Here is a 21,932-nt window from a genome sequence, read left to right as displayed (position 1 = left end):
TGCATGTGCATTATGAGAATCGAATCCCTGATGATCTGAGGTGGAAGAATTTCATCCCAAAATCATTCTGCCCTGCTACCCCTCTATCCTTGGAAAAATTGTCTGCCATGAAACTCATCCCCAGTGCTTAAAAGGTTGGGGACCACTGATCTAAAACAATAATCAGTTAAAATCATTTCAGTTTATAATTTTAATTCCAGTCTAAACAACAATTAATTATTGTTGCCAAACTATACATATAATCAAAGATTCATATAATTAAAGATTAGGTGAATAGTTTGGTAACAATAATTAACTTTTTTTTTTTTTTTTTTGAGACAGAGTCTTGCTCTGTTGCCAGGCTCCAGGCTGGAGTGCTGTGGTGTGATCTCGGCTCACTGCAACTTCCACCTCCTGGGTTCAAGCAGTTCTCCTGCCTCAGCCTCCCAGGTAGCTGGGACTACAGGCGCATGCCACCATGCCCAGCTAATTTTTGTATTTTTAGTAGAGTTGAAGTTTCACCATATTGGCCAGGTTGGTCTCGATCTCTTGACCTCGTGGTCTGCCCACCTTGGCCTCCCAAAGTGCTGGAATTACAGGCGTGAGCCACCGCGCCCAGCCATTAAGTTTTCTTTAGACTGGAATTAAAATTTTTCTGCATATGTTACTTGAAAATCCAAGACTTTATAGCACCCATGTTCTTACTAATACAAATATAGGAACTGTGCGGGTAAGTAGTTGGGAAAGAAATGAAGAGTGTGAAGACTGGAGTCGCACTGCCCAGTTTGAAGCCCTGGGCTGTCACTGTTATGCAGGCATCTCCAGCTAGCTCCTTTGTCTTTGTCTCTCATTTTGTAAAAGAAGAGCACTAATACGGCTCTCACAGTAGGACTGAGGTAATTGATGCATTGCACTAACAAAGTACCTAGTATTTAACAAGAATTTAGCTTAGCTGTAACTAGGAGACTGGGCTAGTGGTACAGTAACTTACTATATCTCCTGGACGTTTTCTTTGTATATCTTTTTTTTTTCTTTTTTTCAAAGCTCCAAAATCTATTATCAGCTTATTTATCATTTACTTTTTTCTCCTAAAAATAATATCCGTTTAGTTGAGGTCAGACAAAATGATTATAAAACCCATCTGTGTTTAAAAATGGTTATATAACCCATAATTCTTTATTTCTGTCTCTCTGTCTTACTGGTTTCCTCATTGATTACTGAATTAAATAAAACCTTTGACATGTTCATTTTTAGGTCTGTTGGAGAGTCATAAGCATATCCTGCTTAAAGATTAACTTTTAGCAAATTATCTTTTAACACAATTAAGAGTGTGTTTTCAAATCGATGAAAAGGAGAAGAAATAAAAAAACCTGACACCCACTAAAAACCTGTCATGACCAGGTTTTTCTCGCAAGTGTTAAAAAACATGTTACTCTTATGCATTCTTGACTTACTCCAAGTTAAATTATAAGGTCATCATTATTACTAGAAAGATATAGCAACAGTTGTGTTTTGTTTTGTTTAATGCAATGCCAAAGCATGAGTTATGTCACATTTTCTGTAAATGTAAATTTAAGATTTACATTTCAAATTTCTTAATAGAAAAACATGAAGCCATAAGCAACTAGGTGGCACTCACACACCTTTTTTTTTCCTCGAAAAATATGATGTACATTTACTTGATGGCTCTGTAGTTCACATGGATTTCTGGTTTCATGTCACAGACCATGGTCGAGCTGTTTCATCACACTTTCCATACATTTATTATAGTGTCCATTAAGTTCTTGTATCTTCCCTAGTGTTTGTTCTTCTATTTCATCTGAGAGATTACTCTGAGAGCCCATTATCTCCCAAAACAAAACAGAGAATTCACAACATCGTAATGCAACTTATTGTTTTACAAGTTAAATTTGTCTTAGCCTGTTTACTGATGATTTTCCTATGGTGCACAATTATGCACTCCTTATCTAGAATTTTTTTTCAGAGAACAGACAAGATCATCAATGCCCTGAGTGGGAAGGTTGAACTTTCATAAAATATTCAAGCTGGTCATAGCAGATTACTTTCACTTTTAACCGACCTCCACATGGTACAAATTGAATACACATTTATAATCATGAAACGATGCCCAGAAGTTCTTTTCCATTGTATTTTTCATGCGTTTATAACAGTTTCCATATCTTTCCCATTATTTACTTTCTGAATTATAAGTCTGGAAAATGTAGTTGAAAGATACCATTAAACCCACCTTCGCTGTTTTTTTGAGTGAATAACTGGTTTTTCTATTTTTAAAATACATTATCTGAACTGACCATGTCTTGTTTATCAGGAAGACAGTCACAATATGCCCTATAAGATACTTTTATATTCATAAGTGTATTTCCTCTTTTTTTTTTTTTTTTTTTTGAGACAAAGTCTTACTGTGTCACCCAGGGGATTCAAGTAATTCTCCCCTCAGATTCCCAAGTAGTTGGGACTACAGGCGCGTGCCACCACACCTGGCTAATTTTGTATTTTTAGTAGAGACGGGGTTTCACTATGTTGGCCGGGCAGGTCTTGAACTTCTGACCTCGTGATCCTCCTGCCTTGGCCTCCCAAAGTGCCTTGGCCTCCCTAATTACAGGCATGAGTCACTGTGCTTGGCCATACAAGTGGATTTTTTGGGGTAATAGATATTATCATGAAAATTTTAGTGTAAGTTGTATTTCTTTCAAATTGAGTATGCTTGTTCATTTAGTTACATTATAATTTTAGATATAGTGTAATATATCTTGCTAGTTGCTCTTTAATTGGCAGTGATTCTCAGTCTTTTCCATTATAAGCTCTTTCCTCTTAGCTTCTTTATCCAGAAATGATTTGATCAAAATATCATTTCATCAGGGGAATTAACAATTTAAAGGAATTCTGCAGTGAAACACTTTGAAAGTTAGCCTTTATTAAAGCAAACAATCAACTCCTAATGTATCACCTTTGTAAATTCAGCCTTTCTTAAACATGGCATTTTAACGGCAAGAAGACTGTTTTATGTTTGTTTGCTTTTTCCTTCTGAGTCTTGAGGAAAAGTGTGCATTTAATTTAATCCAAGAGACTCTGCTAATGACTGACTTCTACTTCAGGGTTGTTAGACTATTCTAAATTCTAAAATCTGCATGATCTTTTTGAGTCCTAGGCTTGAAATCAAATGCCTTTGGGGCTCTTGGGTTCAAGTTCTTTTCTGTTTACAGTCCAGGCAACAGGGTCTTCTCAGTTCAAAGAAAATAATTTTGAGAAGTTGCAGCTTCTAAGCCATCAAATAACTTTCGCAGAATAACATTTTGATAAGTGAGTATACAAGAAGCAGAAACATATGGATCAAATTTCCCTTGCTAAGAAGAAATTTTAAAATAGAAGAGAACTACGTATTGAAATGGTTCTACCAAGCTCAAAATTTTTCTTCTAAATTTAGTACCTTAAGTGGGATTCTACCAAACTTAAAAAAAAGAAAAAAAGATTTTCTCTAAATTCAATGTCTTCTAGTGGCAAAAAATTAAAAGGAAACTGTTGTGAAACTATTACCTACTTTTCTTTGGGACAGTATTAAAAATAGCTGTCATTAGCTAGTTTAGTGTAACCATTCTGAATGACTTTGGAAAAGTTAATCTCAACCTTAGGTTCTCTATTTTTTTCTTAATAGGGATAATATGCCATTTGATAAGATACTGTAAAATGCAAACCAGATTCAGTGGTCAGTGTGCAGAGTGGTTGCATCTAACAGAAGTGTAATATGAGCCGCAAAGGCAGCTCATATATATATAATTATAAATTTTCTAGAAACCACATTAAAAATGTAAAAGAGCCTGGCCGGGCGCAGTGGCTCAAGCCCGTAATCCCAGCACTTTGGGAGGCCGAGGCGGGTGGATCACGAGGTCAAGAGATTGAGACCATCCTGGTCAACATGGTGAAACCTCGTCTCTACTAAAAATACAAAAAATTAGCTGGGCATGGTGGCACGTGCCTGTAATCCCAGCTACTCAGGAGGCTGAGGCAGGAGAATTGCCTGAACCCAGGAGGCGGAGGTTGCGTGAGCCGAGATCGCACCATTGCACTCCAGCCTGGGTAACAAGAGCGAAACTCCGTCTCAAAAAAAAAAAAAAAAAAAAAAAAGTAAAAGAAATAGTTATAGTTATTTTAATATATTATATTTAACCTAATATTCATATTTTAACATACAAGCAATGTAAACATTATGACATTCTTTTATTTCATACTAAGACTTTAGGATCTGGTATTTGACACTTGAAGCACATCTTGACTGGGACTAGCTACACTTCAAGTGCTTAGTAGCCACATGTAAAGTGGTCACCATTTTGGACAGTGCGGCAATCGATGGCAGCTGTTAACATTAGTTGAATTCTTAATGTGGCTTGCCGAGACACCACAATCATTTTCCAGAGAGACTTATAAAAATGACACGTGGCACAGAAGTTTAACTCTCTGGTGGCTCAAGCCTGTAATCCCAGAACTTTTGGAGGCTGAAGTGGGCAGATCATGAGGTCAGGAGATTGAGACCATCCTGGCCAACATGGTGAAACCCAGTCTCTACTAAAAATACAAAAATTAGCTGGGCGAGGTGGCTCATGCTTGTGATCCCAGCTACTTGGGAGGCTGAGGCAGGAGAATCACTTGAACCCGGGAGGTGGAGGTCTCAGTGAGCCAAGATTGTGCCACTGCATTCCAGCCTGGGCAACAGAGCAAGATTTTGTTTCCAAAAAAAAGAAGTTTAACTTTGAACAAGTAATCCGTATGTGTTAGTGATTATAATTTTCACTGATTGTCCTACTCGTACTTTTCATACTTTTCCAATCTGTTCTGTATTTTCAGAAACATTGTAATACCGTTGCAATACCCCCACAATCCTGTTTCATTCGGCATAAACAAAATATTATTTCTGAGTTTATTTGATACCCAGTAATTTTGAGTTTCTACAGTGTTTCCTATGTAATACTATAACAATGACAAGTCATACACTATTTTAAATGGTTTTCCTGGGGAAGAATTCCTTATCTTGGTATCTGCAGGCAGAGTATTGATTTAACCCATGTAGGAGTTTCAGTGAAGGAATGGAAGTGACACGAAGGCAAGAATCAGTGCCAACTTGTTCCTTGATGTATTACAAGTGCCTTAAACACTGTGTGGCACTTAGTAGATGCTCAATACACATTTTTGTGTTGAGTGGAATGATCAGATCTCTTGATATTACAGAAAACTCATTACCTGTGTTCTGTTGCCCATGTTGGTGGAAGCCTGTTACCTGAATGTTTCTGACAATGTATAAATTAGTAATTGATAATTCTGTAACAGGTAATGATACGTTTGGACTAAGGGTGACATGTGAGAACTTCTCCATATTAATTTTCAAAATGACAACTTTGAAACTGACATATAGCTTAACAGTATAATGACTGATGGTGATGGAAAATATTTAAACATTCAATATGTTTCTTTGTAAGTTGTTTAAATGTTCAGATCCTTCTGTCATATGAAAAACACAGTTTTATGATCTCAATTTGTGATTGCTTTCAGGAAATAAAATGCTTTTGGAATATAAATTCAGGAAGAAAGAGTCAAGATATAAAGGTCTTCAGTGTGCCCAAGGAAACCATTTTCAGGTTCTCTGTTTAGATTCATGATTTTTCTGATTTTTACTTATATTAACAACAGATTTAATTTTTCTACTGTAGTCCAGATTTCTTTTTAGCAATGTAATATCTTCTTCAGTAGAAGATGTTATCTTGGATAGCAATAAGGAAGGGATAAATAGATTTTTGATGAAACAATATTTGCTCATGAACAGCCCACATTGGGATACCTGCTTCTGGTGAGAAGTCAGGCGCTTGAAAAAGTACATGTATTAACAAGAGCTAAAAAGCAACAAAACAGTAACATCAAGATACAACACCCACAGCAGACAGGAAGCTGGTTTTTTGGGTCTCCTCCCAAACTCCTAATTGCCCTGGGTTAATGAGATGAGATTTAAGTGAAATAGCAATATGCCTGACATATGGAGGTCATGCCAAGGAAAGAAGATCTGTGCTAATGGTTTTACAATATGCTTAAAATAGACGAGGCTTAAATATGCTGACCTTTCTATGTGAGCTTTTGATCAAGTAGCTGTAAAATTGGCTTGGACTGCTAATTATGAGAGCTATGAGGAGTTCTAATTATTTAATTATTAACCAAAGCAGAGAACAAATAACCTGAACAAGATATATATCTGGTAAGATGCTTCTGGAGAAATAATTTTTGAAGAGATTTAACACAAGCACTTTCTGAAATTATAATCAGTTTTGTCATTACTTAAAAAATGGAAATAATTATATCAGAAATATCTTATATAAGATAATCAGGGCCGGGCACGGTGGCTCAAGCCTGTAATCCCAGCACTTTGGGAGGCCGAGGTGGGTGGATCACGAGGTCAAGAGATCGAGACCATCCTGGTCAACATGGTGAAACCCCGTCTCTACTAAAAATACAAAAAGTTAGCTGGGCATGGTGGTGCGTGCCTGTAATCCCAGCTACTCAGGAGGTTGAGACAGGAGAATTGCCTGAACTCAGGAGGCGGAGGTTGCGGTGAGCCGAGATTGCACCATTGCACTCCAGCCTGGGTAACAAGAGCGAAACTCCGTCTCAAAAAAAAAAAAAAAAAAAAAAAAAAAGATAATCAAAGTGGGATAATGTTAAGAATGGTTGTTTTCTCAGGTCCTAATAAATCACAGTTAGGACAGGATTCAATAAGGAAAAAAGCAAAAAAAAAAAAAAAAAGTTATTCTTTTAACAAATATTTATTGCATGTTTACTGTGTGGCAAGCACTAATATCTAGGAAAACAGAGAAAAAAACAAATAAATGATTCATTTGGTGTTTAAAGTCCCAGAAGGAAAGATAGGCAATATGAAAAAAAAAAGTAAATATAAATTATGTGAGATAATGCTAAGTATTATGAGGAAAAGCAATGGGCTACAATAGGTGTGCATTTATGACAGACACAATTTTAGATGAAGTGATCAGGAAGAGGCACTAACAATTGAGCAGAGATCAAAGAAACATGATTGTATCTGAAGAAAAGAAATGCAGAGTGTGAGAATGGTACATGGCAGGGCCCTGTGGTAGGGGCATGTTCTGTCTTCTTGAGGAAATACAGAAGGCAAATATGGCTAGAACAGAACTAATAGAGACTAGGGTGGTAGGAATGTGGTGAGAGAAATAGCCAAAGGCCAATCGTGTTATTTTCAAACATTGATAAAAATATTTATTTTTGCTGAGTGTTCTACTTTATTCCATAAAGGACTTTTTTTTTTTTATTTGATGAGAAAGATTTTATGATCATGTGGTCCTATTTACTTAATCCTACATGATCTTTTTATCCATCAGCACTAAAATGAAAGTTGTAAATAAAGAGGATTTCCAAATTGCTTATAATCTATTTGCAAAGTCAGACTTTTGCACAGAGCTTTCTGTATGTTTTTACCGAGGACAAAATAAAATATCATATACAATTTAGTTATGACACATGGAGCTGAGTACTTTCTTTTAAACCATGTTGCAACATGGAAGGGAGGATGTTGGCTCCAAAGATTTCGTGCATTTATAATTTACAGTAAACTGCAGATATTTAAAAATATGCCAGTGTAGGAAAAAAACATTTGTTTATCTCTAAAAGGAAGATTTATTGAATGAGTCAGCCAGTTGCAAAGATAATCAGAAAATACCAGAAGGCTTTTCAGCAATTTGTAACAATATCTACTTTGGTCATTTGTAAATCTTGGAAATGTTAGTTATTTATGTAACTAACCATATATATTTATATAAAAACATGTTCTCTAAAGCTTTTGTGTGCTAAAATGTGTTAGTCAACCATCAGTGGTAGGAAGGAGACTTTAAGCAATCCCTTCAACCCTTATATTTGGAAATATGGTTTTTAATATATACTATATTTTATATAATAATGATTGATTGACCCTTTATGAGACAAACTAAAAATGCCTTGAACGTGAACATGTAAAAACATTAATTATTATGATTAAGATTTAGTTTGGTACTCAGCTTGATTGAACTGTATCTGCTCAATTGCAGCATGGTTTTTCTCTCTATAGTCTATATTACACCTTATGAATATGAAGGTCTTACCTATTCTGCATAAGAAACTGCTGACTTTCTTTCTCACCTTAGATTGTTTTAGTCGAAACTCCTTATCTCTCTGCATTCTATACTGGTCAGTTTCTACCATTGCTTCCTCCTTGGCTTGCTTCAGTCGTTTTCCTTTTCCTGAAAATTAATAATGATATATATATATATATATATATATATGTATATCATTGTTAATATTTCTGTCCCTATGTAACAAAGACATATATATATATATATATAAACAACTATGTGTGTGTGTGTGTGTATATATATATGTATGTGTTACACATACATGCATATGGAACTGCAAGCTTCGTTTTTAAAAAAATGGATACATTCTCCATTATTTTTTGATGATTTTTTTCTAGAATGGCAAACTTTATTAAAAAACAATAGACCTTGAAAAATATGTAATTTTTTTCTGTTGGATTCTTTAGGACATGTAAATGACAACTTTTTTTTCACACTTAGATGTTTAAATGAAATATCTGCCCATTTACTCACAGCAGTAATGCCAGAGAACAGATTCTAGCTGTCACTTACTCAAAAAGACATTATTTGGTCAGATTTTTGGTCTTGATTTGCTGCCAGAATCCTTCAGTCCACACCAACTGGATCCGATTTAACACTGGCAGATGTCCAAAATCACTACAAACATTCAACTCAGACTCTATCAAACTAATTTACAATTTTTAGAAACGTTTTATTGGGATTTTTTTTCTTACCATTTGTTGACTCTACAATGTCTGATTAAGCCTCACAATCATCAAAGTTTTTTTTTTTTTTTTTTTTTTTTGTAACTTTCTCTGAGGGGAACTTTCTTGAAAGTGGCTATAAAACCAATTGTTTTTAATGATTAGGAGATTTAGTTAAGTAGCCTTTTTTCTTTTATTAAGAGCAAAGGTGTAAGCCTTAAGCTAGCAGACAACATAAATGAAAGTTTTAGACGAACACAGTGCTGTGGTAATCATTAGCTGAGCACATGAGTTTTTTTGACAACCAGAGTAAGTTTTGGGGGTTATAGACTGATATTAATTGGTGCTATGCTCTCTCCACCTACCACCTTGGGCTTAGCTACTAATGCTTCATGATCATTAAAACTTTAAAGAAACCCTGAACTACATTAAAATTCTTTTTCTCTATGAATCTATTGTCTTTTGATTTCAGTAAAATGCCTGCATTCTTTTGCCCATTAATAGTTTTTTCCTTTAATAATGTTTCTTAAGTATTGTTTACAATTTTTGTCAACTCTTTGTTATATTGTAAAGGACTCTGAACTAAAAAAAAAATGTGTTCTCATTAAGTAGCATAAAAGAAAATCTTAGTGTAAACTTTGGTCTGCCTGCCATTTACCTATGTATGTATCAACCTTTGCAGCATTTGCACAGAGATGGTTCTCAATTTCCCTCCCTTCGAAGTTTGAGTTGCTCCACTAGTCACTGTACGTATATAAAAATAGAGTCACTGCGTTACAAATTGAAATGTGTCTCTTTTAATGCATACCACCCTTGAATGGTCTGGGAAGACCTCATTCCGAGCAGACATTTACCTTGCCTACACTTTCTTTAAAATCCAAGGTCAGGTGGAAACTACTGCTCTTCTGTTGCTTGAGGCTTAATGGAACATTAATAGCAATGCTTATCTTTTCCTTAATTAATGCTAATTACCATTTTGTATATACTGATTCCTTCATTCTCTATAGTTGTAACCATTTCCTGACAGCTACACATATGTTATTCACAGAGATTGTGAACAGAATAAACCAATGATATGTTGGGAGGAAAAACTATTTCTTGATCTCCAACCCACTTCCTTATCTCTGTTTGTCATTTATGTAACTAACCTTATATATTTATATAAAAACATGTTCTCTAAAGGTTTTCTATTACTAAAATATGTTAGACAGCAATCAATGGTAGGAATGAGACTTTAAGCAATACCTTCGACTTGTTTATTTGGGAATCTGATTTTTAATATATACTATATATTACATAATAACTATTGATTGACCCTTTCTGAGACAAATTAAAAATGCCTTGAAAGTGAAAATGTAAAATCAGTAATTATTATGATTAAGATTTAGTTTAATGTTCCACTTGATTGAGCTGCATCTGCTCAGTTGCAACATATTTTAGTTTAAAAAACTTTAGAGAATATGTGTTTATGTAAATATATCTGGTTAGTTACATAAATCAGGACTAAAATACAGAATGTTAAGTTTTGTTTGTTTTTTTTTAGTAATAATGGGTTGTAAGATACATAATTATTTTACAAAATAAATCAGTTGCCTCATTATTCTCCATCTTAATTGTGTAATATCTAAAAATAGTGGTTTTAAAGTTACGCCTCTCCAGCACATTAAAAAAATAAATCACAGGAAAGGCTCTGCGTGCCCTACCCATAAGCAGAATTCAGCGCTTCACTAAGAGGCTGTATATTAAGCTCCATCACAGGGTGACAGGCTCAGAGAGTGTCTGTGATTCCCTTGTCATGGCACCAGTCACCTGCTGGTTCTGATTCAATTAAATGCGAGAGCCACAGGGAAATCGCTGCTGGCACAGCAATTTTCTGGATAGACTCAGCAGCTGCTGGTGTGTGAGAGCCTGCATATGCTCCACCTGATTTAATCCAGTGAAAAAAGCTAAAGCCTAAAGCCGGCTGTTCTGTTAGAGGTGCAGCAAAATGGCATGCATCAAATCCACTAGTACTAACCTCGAGCTTGCTTCTGTCTTCGTGTAAGAAGGTTGCCAGATTCTGAAATTATACCTACTTCTTTGTAAGCATTAAAAACACACCTGCTGCGACCAAAACGGGGGAGAAAGGGGCATTGGGACTGATTTTTAGGTGACTTGTGGAAAAAGGATTTAAGAAATCAGTTTTAGGCAGGTTAAAACTGAACTCCGTGTAGGCGACAAAGGGTATTGCTCGAAGATGGAACCTCCCTGGCCTTCTGAACAGGACAGGCCAAGTGAACTGACTGTCCCCAGATGCAGTACATTCTTGAGGTGCAGAGAAACCTCATTCTGTTGCCTGGATTGTTCAATTTGTTCTAGACTCTTCCTGATGGAAAAGACAGGGTTTTATTTATCATCGAAGGGAATCAAAATCATGCAATGGCGTCACTACAATAAAACATTAGAAGCTTTGTAACTTTAAGCAAGTTACTGAGACTGAGTTTTCTCATGTTTAAGACAAAGTTAATAATCTACTATAAAAACTCATTGGAGGGATTAGAAAAAAATGTATATAAAGTGTTTGACAAAAGTAGTTTGTTAATTATTTAAAATCATTATTAGAAAAACAGGTCCAATTCCTGGGGGCCTTTTGCTCAAAAGGAAGGCAAGGAGTAAAGCATCAGTTTGAGAAGTCCTCAGGCTGTCACTAGAGAAACCTCTGTAAGCTTCCCGCAGGAGATTTAATTGGAAGCGTGCGGGGGACAGCTGGGCAGACCAGATGCAGGAGGAAGGTCTGAAATGAAGACAGAACTTTGCATGTTAGTCATTGGGTCCTGTATATAGGCTAGTTACAGCAATGGATTAGACAGAAATCAAGAGAGAGTGTAGAGAATGAGGAGAAAAGAAGCCTGAGGTCTCAGCTTGGGGGATATTAATGCTCAACCTTCAAGAAAAGGAGGAGGAATCTTGGAAGGTGCCAGCAGTAATCAAAGAAATAGGAGAACCCAAAAGACAGAAGAGTACATTCCAAGTAGGACATAGCCAACAGTATCAGGTGAGACAGAAAACCAAAATAAGAGACATCTAACCAACATTCCCAGCTGTCTATTCTGTGCCACACACTGTTGTAGATCTAAGGATATAGCAGCGAAAACCACAAAATTTTTATTTCATGGAATTTGTGTTCTGAATGTAGCTGGGGAGATAAAAATAGAAGATGGACAAGAAGTATATAATATGACAGGGATGATGATGAAGAAAGGAGAATTAGGGGTAGAGAAAGATGGTGGTGGATTCTACTGCAGACAGATCAGGCCTCTCAGATGAAATCGTACATGAACAGAGACCTAAAGGTATACGACAACGAGTCATGCAGATATCTGAAGGGGAAGAGTGTTCCAGGCAGAGGGAACAGCAAGAGCAAAGGCCCTGAGGTGGGAGGATATTTGCCATGCTCAGGGGAGAGCAAAAACACCATCCTGGCTGGAGCCAAGAGAACAGGATGGTTGAATGTTAGGAGATAGTATTAGAAAGACAGTAGCAGGACCAGGTCATGTAGACCTCACAGGTCGAGGAAAGAATTTTGGTCTTTGAAGTACTAAATTCAGAAAGCGTTCTTAGCCAAGGTGTGTCATAATACTACTTGTGATTTAAAGGATTACTTTGGCTGGTGTGGTGAAAATGCATTGTAGGGGTAAAGGAGAAGAAGGAAGATCAGTTTGAAATTTTTTGCAACTTTTCAGGCAAATGTTAATAATTGCTGGAAATAGTAAAGTCGACGTACAGTTGGCAAGAAGAGGGTGGGTGTATTTTGGAGGTAGAGCTGATACATGAGCAAGAGAGACAGAGACGAGACAATGATGACACCACTTTATTTGGGGGATGGAGTCAATACTGCAATTTCGTTGCTATGCCTATTCAACATCCAATAATGCTGCTGAAAAGGCTGATGGCTGATACTTATATGAACTTAAAGATCAGGGAAGCAACAAGTGCTGGGAATATTAAGTTTAGGAGTCATCAACATGGAGCTGGTATTTAAAGACATGAGATTAGATGAGATCACCTCAGAAGTACCTGCCAGTATATAAGAGAACACGTCCAAGTTGGGGGTCCCGACTTAGAAGATCAAGAAGGCAACAGGAAGCCAATCATGAGAGTAGTGTTCCAAAGTCAAACGAAGAAAGAGTTTCAAAGATGAAAGGAGGATCTAATTGTCAGTGAGATACTGAATTAACGTTAAGTTTAGCAACACTGGTAATCTTGGCAAGAGGACCTATTGGTGGAGTTACAGGAAGAGATGTTCCATAGAAAACGGAACAGAAAATTGTAGACACGGGAATATAGGCGACTTTTTTGAGAAATTTTAAGCAACAAAGGGGAGCAAAGAAAATGAAATAAAGGCTCAAGGTGGTCAAGTGGATTTGACAGTTAGAGGATTTAATTGTTCTCCCCGAAAATATATGTTGCAGACCTAACTCCTGGTACCTGTGAATGTGACCTTACCTGGAAATAGGGTCTTCGTAGATGTAATCAGATGTAAAATGAGGTATAAAGGATTAAGATGGGCCCTAAATCCAACAACTACTTCCCTTATAAGGAAAATTTGGATACAGAGACATAGAGTCAGAGCAGACACACAGGGAGGAAGGCCGTGTAATGATGGAGGTCTAGAATAAAATGAAGCAGCTGTAAGACAAGAGTGCCCAGGAGGGCTGGCCATCACCAGTGACCAGGACACAGGCATGGCGTTTCTCCCTCAGTACCTCCAGAAGGCTCCAACCCTGCTGCATGTTCTGCTTGGACTTCTGGCCTCCAGAAGATAATCAATTTCTGTTTAAACCCACCTCATATATGGTCATTAATTACAGCATCCCTAAGAAACAATGCAGAGAATCAGTAAGGACCATAGAGAAAACAATGCTAGTTAAACACTGGAGGCAAAACCAGATGCTCTCATGCTGTGGAAAGAATACGCATGGAAATGAACGTGCCACCCGACAAACATATGCACGAACAGTTCAGAAGCCATTTTCATTTGCTATATAAACAAAGGGTACTTTGGTAATGTTTGAAGATTTCTGTTAGTAATAACCATTTTCGATCTATTCTTTCACTCAGAAAACAAAGCAAAACCAAACCAAACGGAACTTCCTGGCTTTGCTGGGCAGTTGTCAATGCTGTGATAAAACCAACCTGATTCAAGGAATGCTGCTATTTTTCTCAGCGACTACAAACATTAGGAAAGAAATGTCACCAGAAGAACAAAGAGGCAAACTGCTTTGCTGACTGTCACTGCTAGAGCTTCTCACGCTAAACCTACTGCCTGTCAGATCGTCACTTCCTGGGTTTTCTTTTGCTTTTCTTCTATTTTCTTTATTAAAAATATAACAATTAGCTTTGTGTACCTCCTGGACGGAATATAACCAAATGCTATTAATAGATGAAAATGCTCTGTGGTTATTATTTTAATATTACCTACTTGAAGAAATGAAAGCCCAATACACTCCCAAATACTCTGTTAGTCTGTGGACTATAAAGGCAAAGGAAGTATTTACAGGCCTACAAAACATGCAAGACAGGCCCATGAAATTCTTACACAACAACTTTTATTAGTTTATTAAAACTCTTGTCTTTATGAACAAAAACATCCCCTTCCATAGTGAAGAATTTATTAAATCAAGGTGCTTATTGAAAGAATTCAGAATATATGCATATTTGGAAGCAAGCAGGCAATTTACTGATTGAAAAAATTATGGATGTTTGGCATCCTATAGACCCACAAAAATAAATTTGCACTACAGTATTATGTGATGTAGTGTCTAGAATGCAGAAATATTTTGTTAAGTATTTATTTTGCACCAAAGTGTAATTCAATGAGAGACCTCATAGAGGACCATGCTTAAGACATTTCCAGAACTTAACTATCTTGCTGTTTTTTTCAACAAAATTATTTTTATTAGATATTGAAATAGTATGAATAGCTAAAATTTGTTGAGCACCTCCTCTATGCCAAGTGGTGTATTAAGTCTTTCATAAGTGTTAGCTCAGTCAATCGAGACAACTCTGTGAGGTACGTACTGTTAATATCTCCACTTTGAGGCTGAAGAAACAGGCATAGCAAGGTTAACAGGTAAGCATCCCAATGTCACACAGCTAATAAGAAGCAGAAGTTAGACGGGGACCCAGGCAGAACAGCTGCAGGGAATGACCACTGACCATACTATTTTGGGAGAAAGCTAGAGCGGTATGTTGGTATGTTCTCCACTTGTTATGATTGTCTACAGCTTTTAGGACGTTTTAAATATAGCTGCTTGTTCAATTTTTCTCATCTCCAGGTTGGAAAATTTACAATGTATTTTTTTGCTATTTCTTTCTATCTATATCCCATAATCCAACTGTTATTTTTAGTTAAACAGAAATGCTACTTTCTGCAGCTTCCAAAGTAAATAGATTGAGTGTTTATTTGTAGAAGAGTTTATCGTGTCTGCTCAGAAATGATTTGGGAATATGAGTTCTTTATGTGATGCTGAATTGCATGCATTTGAATATTTCAGAACAGTGTTCATGCAGAGCTATAGAGTTTTAAAAGTTTGCAATGGGTGTAAGTGAAGTAAATACTTCTCTTAAGAAAAATCATGACTAAAAGTAAAAATGCAACATATTTCTGAGAAACACAAGTCTCTATTCCTCCTGTTGATAGTGGTACTCTGAATTTTTAAACTAGATCTGATTGAAGTTTCAGTTCAATACCCCAAACCTGGAGCTCCAGGGAAGATTTCTGATGTTTTAAAAGGTGTTACCTATTAAAAAGGTAACTTGTCTTGGACCAGCACACCCACTTTTATGTTCTGATTAACGAACAATTTATTAAGTAAAGAGCATTGAATCTAGGTAAGATAATTTAAAGTAGTGTAAACTACTGTGATTTCATCTAAATTCAACCAAAATAGGCAGTTTTGCACATAAAAGTGTGTGACAGCTTTAACTAATAAATATAATCTGCAATCAGTGAATACAGACACATGTTTGAACATTTCTAGTTATCTTACCCCAGAAGCAGTCCTGGTCTCTTTGTTTTAGGAAAGGTAAACCCAGAACTTACAGCAGGCTTAAAAACAAATGGAATGAGATCATTCTAGTCTGTTTCATTCTTCTATTGTTATTACTTATAGTAATATACAAAAATATATAACCTAGATGTTTTAAGAATCAGAAAAATATGGCGGGGCGCGGTGGCTCAAGCCTGTAATCCCAGCACTTTGGGAGGCCAAGGCGGGTGGATCATGAGGTCGAGAGATCGAGACCATCCTGGTCAACATGGTGAAAGCCCATCTATACTAAAAATACAAAAAATTAGCTGGGCATGGTGGCACATGCCTGTAATCCCAGCTACTCAGGAGGCTGAGGCAGGAGAATTGCCTGAATCCAGGAGGCGGAGGTTGCGGTGAGCCGAGATCGTGCCATTGCACTCCAGCCTGGGTAACAAGAGCGAAACTGCGTCTCAAAAAAAAAAAAAAAAAAAAAAAAAAAAAAAAAGAAAAAAAAAAATCAGAAAAATATGTGCAAGAGAGTAAAGCAGAATACACACGAGTTATTTTTATTTTTATTTTATTGTTTATATATGCGTGTGTGTGTATTACAACTTCTATTTTTATTTACAGAAAAAGTCTGAAACTCGAAGATGTTAAATGACATTAAAAATGATAGGTTTTCAATGTAAGTCAATGCTTTTATACTGTACCACTTCCCAGTCTGAATTCTGAAGCCTGTCCACAGTCCTGCCTATGTCCCTGTCAGCTTTCCTTTCTCTCAGTAGCTGGTGGATGTCTTGAGAGTAGAGACCTGCATATTCAATTTCTATGGACCTCATGGCCTTCTGAAGAGTTCCTGATATCTCAGGTTCATAATCCCTTATCCGTATTCCTGAAAGTAAAACACTTAGACCATATACTGCATTATGTAGCAACTGCACCAGGATCTGAGGCAGTTTTCCTTAATGGAATATATTAACATTTTTGCAGCATAATATATAAATAACCTTATTAATCTTGTATTTTCCTGAAATGATTAACATGTGAATTACTGTTTTCTTTCTCTTTTCCTCTTTCTCACCCTTCCCTCCTCCTCTCTTTCTTTTTCTTAAAAATAATATATTCAAGGGTCCTGTTCTATCACTCTATGCCTAAGTTTTTGAGGGTCTTTCAAATAATGGACTTAAGAACGAGGAAATGACATAGATAGTCTGCAATGGTGTTCACTATCGCGACTTCTTGGTCCTCATTTTGCCTTAATGTGTCAGAATTTCAAGTGAATCTTTTTATGAAAAAATAAAGCAAAAATATATGGGTTTACTAAAATAATAACTGTTTTTACCTCTCCTGTCACCATGAGTCCTTTTTCTTTTTAAAATAGTCATTTGTGCATTTATCTCACTGGGAAGTTCTTTAAGGAAGAGCTCGTTCTGATTCATCAGTGTAAACATCAAAATGGCTTGGAATTAGTAGGTACCCAAAAAATCTTCTTCAATTAAACAAAAACTACTGAAGCATTAGAGAAGTTATAATACACCTAGATATAAGGTAATATTTCTATTTTGCCATAGACTGCTTATGTGAGTAAGCTGTTGTAACTATAAACTGTAACACCTGCTGATAGCTTTAAGAAAACAGTTTCTTTCCAGTTAAAACTGACCTCAAAACCTGTGCTTTCTGAGGCAAAGAGGACAGGCTGACATTCTCCGTAAAACTGAGTGCAGAGGTTAGTTGTTGAAAGTCAAAATGTTTTCTAGAATGTCTTTAAAGCCTGGGTATTTATTATTACTGGCTGAATATCCACCTGAATATTCATGAAAAAGACATGGTACACTAAGATAAAAGTATGCAGGTATTTTACGTTACTAGCAAATGAAATGAATATTTTTGTGTATAAATAAAACAATATGAACTGGGTGCGGTGGCTCACACCTGTAATCCCAGCACTTGGGGAGGCCAAGGTGGGCAGATCGCGAGGTTGGGAGTTCGAGACCAGCCTGGCCAACATAGTGAAACCCCTGTCTCTACTAAAAATATTTTTTAAAAAACTAGCCAGGCATGGTGGCAGGCTCCTGTAATCCCAGCTACTCCGGAGGCTGAGGCAGGAGAATTGCTTGAAGCCTGGGTGACAGAGCGAGACTATGTCACAAAAAAAAAAAAAAAAAAAGACAACATGTACTTTTCAATACTGAATTCTGAGGCAAGATTGCAGAAGGACACCGTATCCACTAGAGGAAAGGAAAGGAAATTTGGCTTTTATCTTTATTCTGAAATTTGAAGCCTGTTGTCTACTGGCTCTCACCCCAAACTAACTTGCATGATTAGCAATACTTTCATTCTCTAATGACTTGAAAAAGGAAGAAATAGCTGGTAAAAATATTTGAATCATACAATAATACTGATTAATATGGACTCAGTATTTCATTTTGTATTCTCCATAATGAGGACGCAAAGGCAACATAACTATCGCATCTTTAAATTATCTGGTCTTTTGTTCTGAATTTTTTTTTTTTTTTTTTTTTTTTTTTTGAGACAGAGTTTCGCTCTTGTTACCCAGGCTGGAGTGCAATGGCGCGATCTCGGCTCACCGCAACCTCCGCCTCCTGGGTTCAGGCAATTCTCCTGCCTCAGCCTCCTGAGTAGCTGGGATTACAGGCACACGCCACCATGCCCAGCTGATTTTTCGTATTTTTAGTAGAGACGGGGTTTTACCATGTTGACCAGGATGGTCTGGATCTCTTGACTGCGTGATCCACCTGCCTCGGCCTCCCAAAGTGCTGGGATTACAGGCTTGAGCCACCGCGCCCCGCCCTGAATGTTTTAAATACTGTTAAAGAAGTTTTTTTTAAAAGGCCCACGTGGTGGCTCGAGCCTGTAATCCCAATAACTGGGAGGCAGAAGCAAGTGGATCTCTTGAGCTCAGGAGTTTGGGACCAGCCAGGCAACATGGGGAAACCCCCGTCTCTACAAAAATTGGCCAGAAGTGCTGGTGTGCGTCTGTGGTCCCAGCTACTCTAGAGGCTGAGGTATGGCTTGAGTCCGGGAGATGGAGGTTGCAAAGAATCCAGATCATCTGCAATCCAGAGTGGGAACAGAACCAAATTCTGTCAAAACAAAACAAAACAAAACAAAAAAAACCTGAAATTTTTTAAAGGGAAAATTCTCTATGCTGTTTCAACCACAGGTCCAGAACTGCTTTGTTTTCTATAAAAGTACTCTGCATTCATACCGTCTTGCAACCATTTCCACACTTGGTTGTAGAAAAAGAAATTGAGAAATAGGAAAACTTTGCCTTCACTGTCTTTCTTCCTTTCCTCTTCTATCATCTCCACCTGGAGTCTTTTCTTTTTTGTTGTTGATGCCCATGTTGCTGAGTGTTCAGGAAATCAATTTATCTTAAGAAAAGAAAATGATTTACCTGTGGTTGAAAACTTTAGTGTACATGCTTTCTTACTAACTTCCTTTCTTGCATTGCAATATATTATTTCTTCATTACATTGAAATAATTCAGTACCTACTCCAATGTCATCACTACATTCATCCAAAGAGTTACATAAGCCACATTTTAAAGATACGGCTCCTGTTTACCAGACTGAATCTAATTGCAGAGGCAGGACAGACAATCACAAAGAGAGCGAATGATGCTACAAATTATTGTGGATTGAATAATGAGGTGACACGAAATGGGGACAGTGAAATAAAAATGTCTTGGCTTTGGGAACCTGAATTCCAGTTGTAAATCTGAGACATGTTAGTTTTTTTATTATACAAATTGTATGAATTGTACGAAGTGCAGTGGTTAAGATCTGGGCTTGGAAATTACGGCTCATCTAAGTCTTGTCTCTTCCATTTACCCTCTGTGTGACATTACACAAGTTGTATAATTTCTCTAAGCATCACTTTTGCATTTTCTGTAAAGGTTGTAGGAATAAAGATAAGCAATGAGCATGGTACCTGGAACAATTTTTTTCTATTTTATAAAATATGTCCTTGAACAAATCACTGGTCTGTTCCTGCATACATTGGGAATTATATTAATATCCTATTCATTTGGCTGTTGTATCAAAGAGAATAGGAAGGGGGTTGGAGTTCGGTGAGGACATTCTATGTGTAAGTACATGACTGCATGACCAAATAAAAACAGAGCTGAGTACAGTGGCAAGCGCCTGTAGTCCCAGCTTCTTGGTAGGCTGGGACAGCAGTCTCTCTTAAATCTAGCAGCTGGAGTCCAGTCTGGGCAACATACTGAGACTCCCATCTCTTAAAAATAAATTAATAAAAATCAAAACAAAAAGAGAGGTGGAAAATGAGAATAAAATGTAAATATTTTAAAATATTAGATATTAAAAAGCTATTGAGAGGGATGAGAAGAAGCTATGATTATTCCAATTTTATGGAAATGAAAACTGATGCTTAAAAAATAAATAATTTGCTCAAGTTTACTCAGTAATAAGCAGATTCAATCTGGAAGTTGGCTATCTCTTAACAATGGTAAGAAAACTGAGGCATTCATTCATTCATTGTATAGCTAAGGCTTAAGCCCACATCTCTATAATCTTAACGTCCGTGAGCTCATGGCCTCTCAAAAGGAACTGAGGGAGGAAACTTCATCCCTGCACTAGACATAGGGAATATACGGCTGGGTAATTTTAATGAACGGGCAAAGGTCTCACAGGGAGTACAGAAACCAACGTTTGAAACAAGGGCTGCCTCATCCAAAAGTCTGTCCTTATCCCTGCATTCCACTGCTTCGTTTATTTCGTGACAAGCCCCTCACAGGTGAGACTTACTCCTCTTGGCTTCCTCTAGCTTGTCCTTGGCCTGTTTTTCCGCCTGAAAAAGCTGGTGGATCCCCTGAGTCTGGCTGGTCATGGTAGCCTGCTCCAAGGAAGTGGCTCCTGTGAAATCTGGGAAATAATGGGTTCACTTACCCTTTTAAAAACGAACATATAACTCAGATTGTTGTGTCAACAGTGAGTTCTAAATGCAGCTGTTTGTTTCAGACTGGCTGGATCAGGCTTGATAGCTGGGTCCCAAGGAAAGCCCAAGGTGGAATCTAGAAAAACAGGTTAAACCAGTATGAAGAAAATGAGAATTTACCATTTCTGCCATTGTTAGCTCTTCTGTATGAAATAAGGAGATATAAACGAGGTGTTGCCTCTATTTCTAAATAATGAGTAAAAAACCTTGTAGAAAATTAGTTTCCCTAATCTTCCAAGAAATATTGACATGTTTACTGAATTTTTCTTTTAAGAATCAGTATCTTTCTTTGTTCTTTGTCCGTGCAATACTTTGTTTCAGGTCTTTAATATGTTTCTAGTGATACAGTTATCTGCTTAGAGAAAATGTATTAATCCTTTGCTGAGAAAGAGGTTCCCCGGCTTTGTGCATAGATGGTGGACTAAAGACTTTTTCCCGCAAGGTCTCAGGTGACAGGAATGAAAAGATTTCTTCTGGGCATTTTGCTGCTATTAAGTAATGCAATAGGCTGAGGTTCCAGGGAGATCTTAGTGTGGTGACTAAACAATTAGTAATTTTACTAGTAGTAATTGTAATATAGATAGATTATAACTGTATGTTGGGGGTAAGGTAAAATAATTTAAACATGCATTTTGTATTATTCAGTGCTTCTGTTGGATATTGTCCTAGGATAGCACAATAAAATCCATCCTACCTGATTTGATTCGATTCAGTAGCAATTGGACAAATGAGAATATTGGTCACAGAGAAGAATCATAAAGTATCATTTATATGTATCTAAAATTTTTATTTGAAGTGAAAAGCTAATCTTTTGACTTAGAATAAGGCTTTTTCCTCTGACATGATTTGCAGATTGGAGTTTAACGTATTATTGCTTTCACAAACTATACCTCTTTCGCCTCATCAGTAAGTGCCAGGTTCATTTTCTTTAATAAGGTGTCTGGATTTAAATACAATTGTAAAACAATCTGGGTGCTAAATCTTTTAAGGTTTTAATGATTATTTTCTCCTAATCTTTTCAAGCTGTCTCATCCATACCCACATGCCTGTAGTATGTGTGCATTACCTTCATATTTCCAAAAGGAAAAACTTTTCCAAGT

General features: G+C 36.8%; 1 protein-coding gene across 1 annotated transcript; it reads right to left on the bottom strand.

Moving 5' to 3' along the window:
* Window positions 1-1,484: 1,484 nt before the first annotated feature.
* On the bottom strand, window positions 1,485-21,023 carry ATP6V1G3 (ATPase H+ transporting V1 subunit G3). Its single transcript, XM_003938236.3, has 4 exons — window positions 20,953-21,023; window positions 20,643-20,759; window positions 8,182-8,282; window positions 1,485-1,826 (listed from the first exon to the last, which is right to left on the bottom strand). The coding sequence occupies exons 2-4, from the start codon at window positions 20,722-20,724 to the stop codon at window positions 1,698-1,700; spliced, it is 312 nt and encodes a 103-aa protein (XP_003938285.2). The 5' UTR covers window positions 20,725-20,759; window positions 20,953-21,023; the 3' UTR covers window positions 1,485-1,697.
* Window positions 21,024-21,932: the final 909 nt, after the last annotated feature.

Source organism: Saimiri boliviensis, chromosome 14, assembly GCF_048565385.1.
Source record: "Saimiri boliviensis isolate mSaiBol1 chromosome 14, mSaiBol1.pri, whole genome shotgun sequence".
Lineage (NCBI taxonomy): Eukaryota > Metazoa > Chordata > Mammalia > Primates > Cebidae > Saimiri > Saimiri boliviensis.
This window is presented reverse-complemented; position numbering and strand designations above follow the sequence as displayed.

Bases quoted from the DNA above. Each gene is read 5' to 3' on its own strand.
- ATP6V1G3 (XM_003938236.3), bottom strand. From the start codon at position 20,724: ATGACCAGCCAGACTCAGGGGATCCACCAGCTTTTTCAGGCGGAAAAA. The intron at 8,283-20,642 runs GTAAGTCTCACC...ATTAATTTTCAG, and splicing joins GCTAGAGGAAGCCAAGAGGA to GAAAAGGAAAACGACTGAAG. The intron at 1,827-8,181 runs GTGAGAAAGAAA...TTGTTTTGGGAG, and splicing joins TTCGACTAAAACAATCTAAG to ATAATGGGCTCTCAGAGTAA.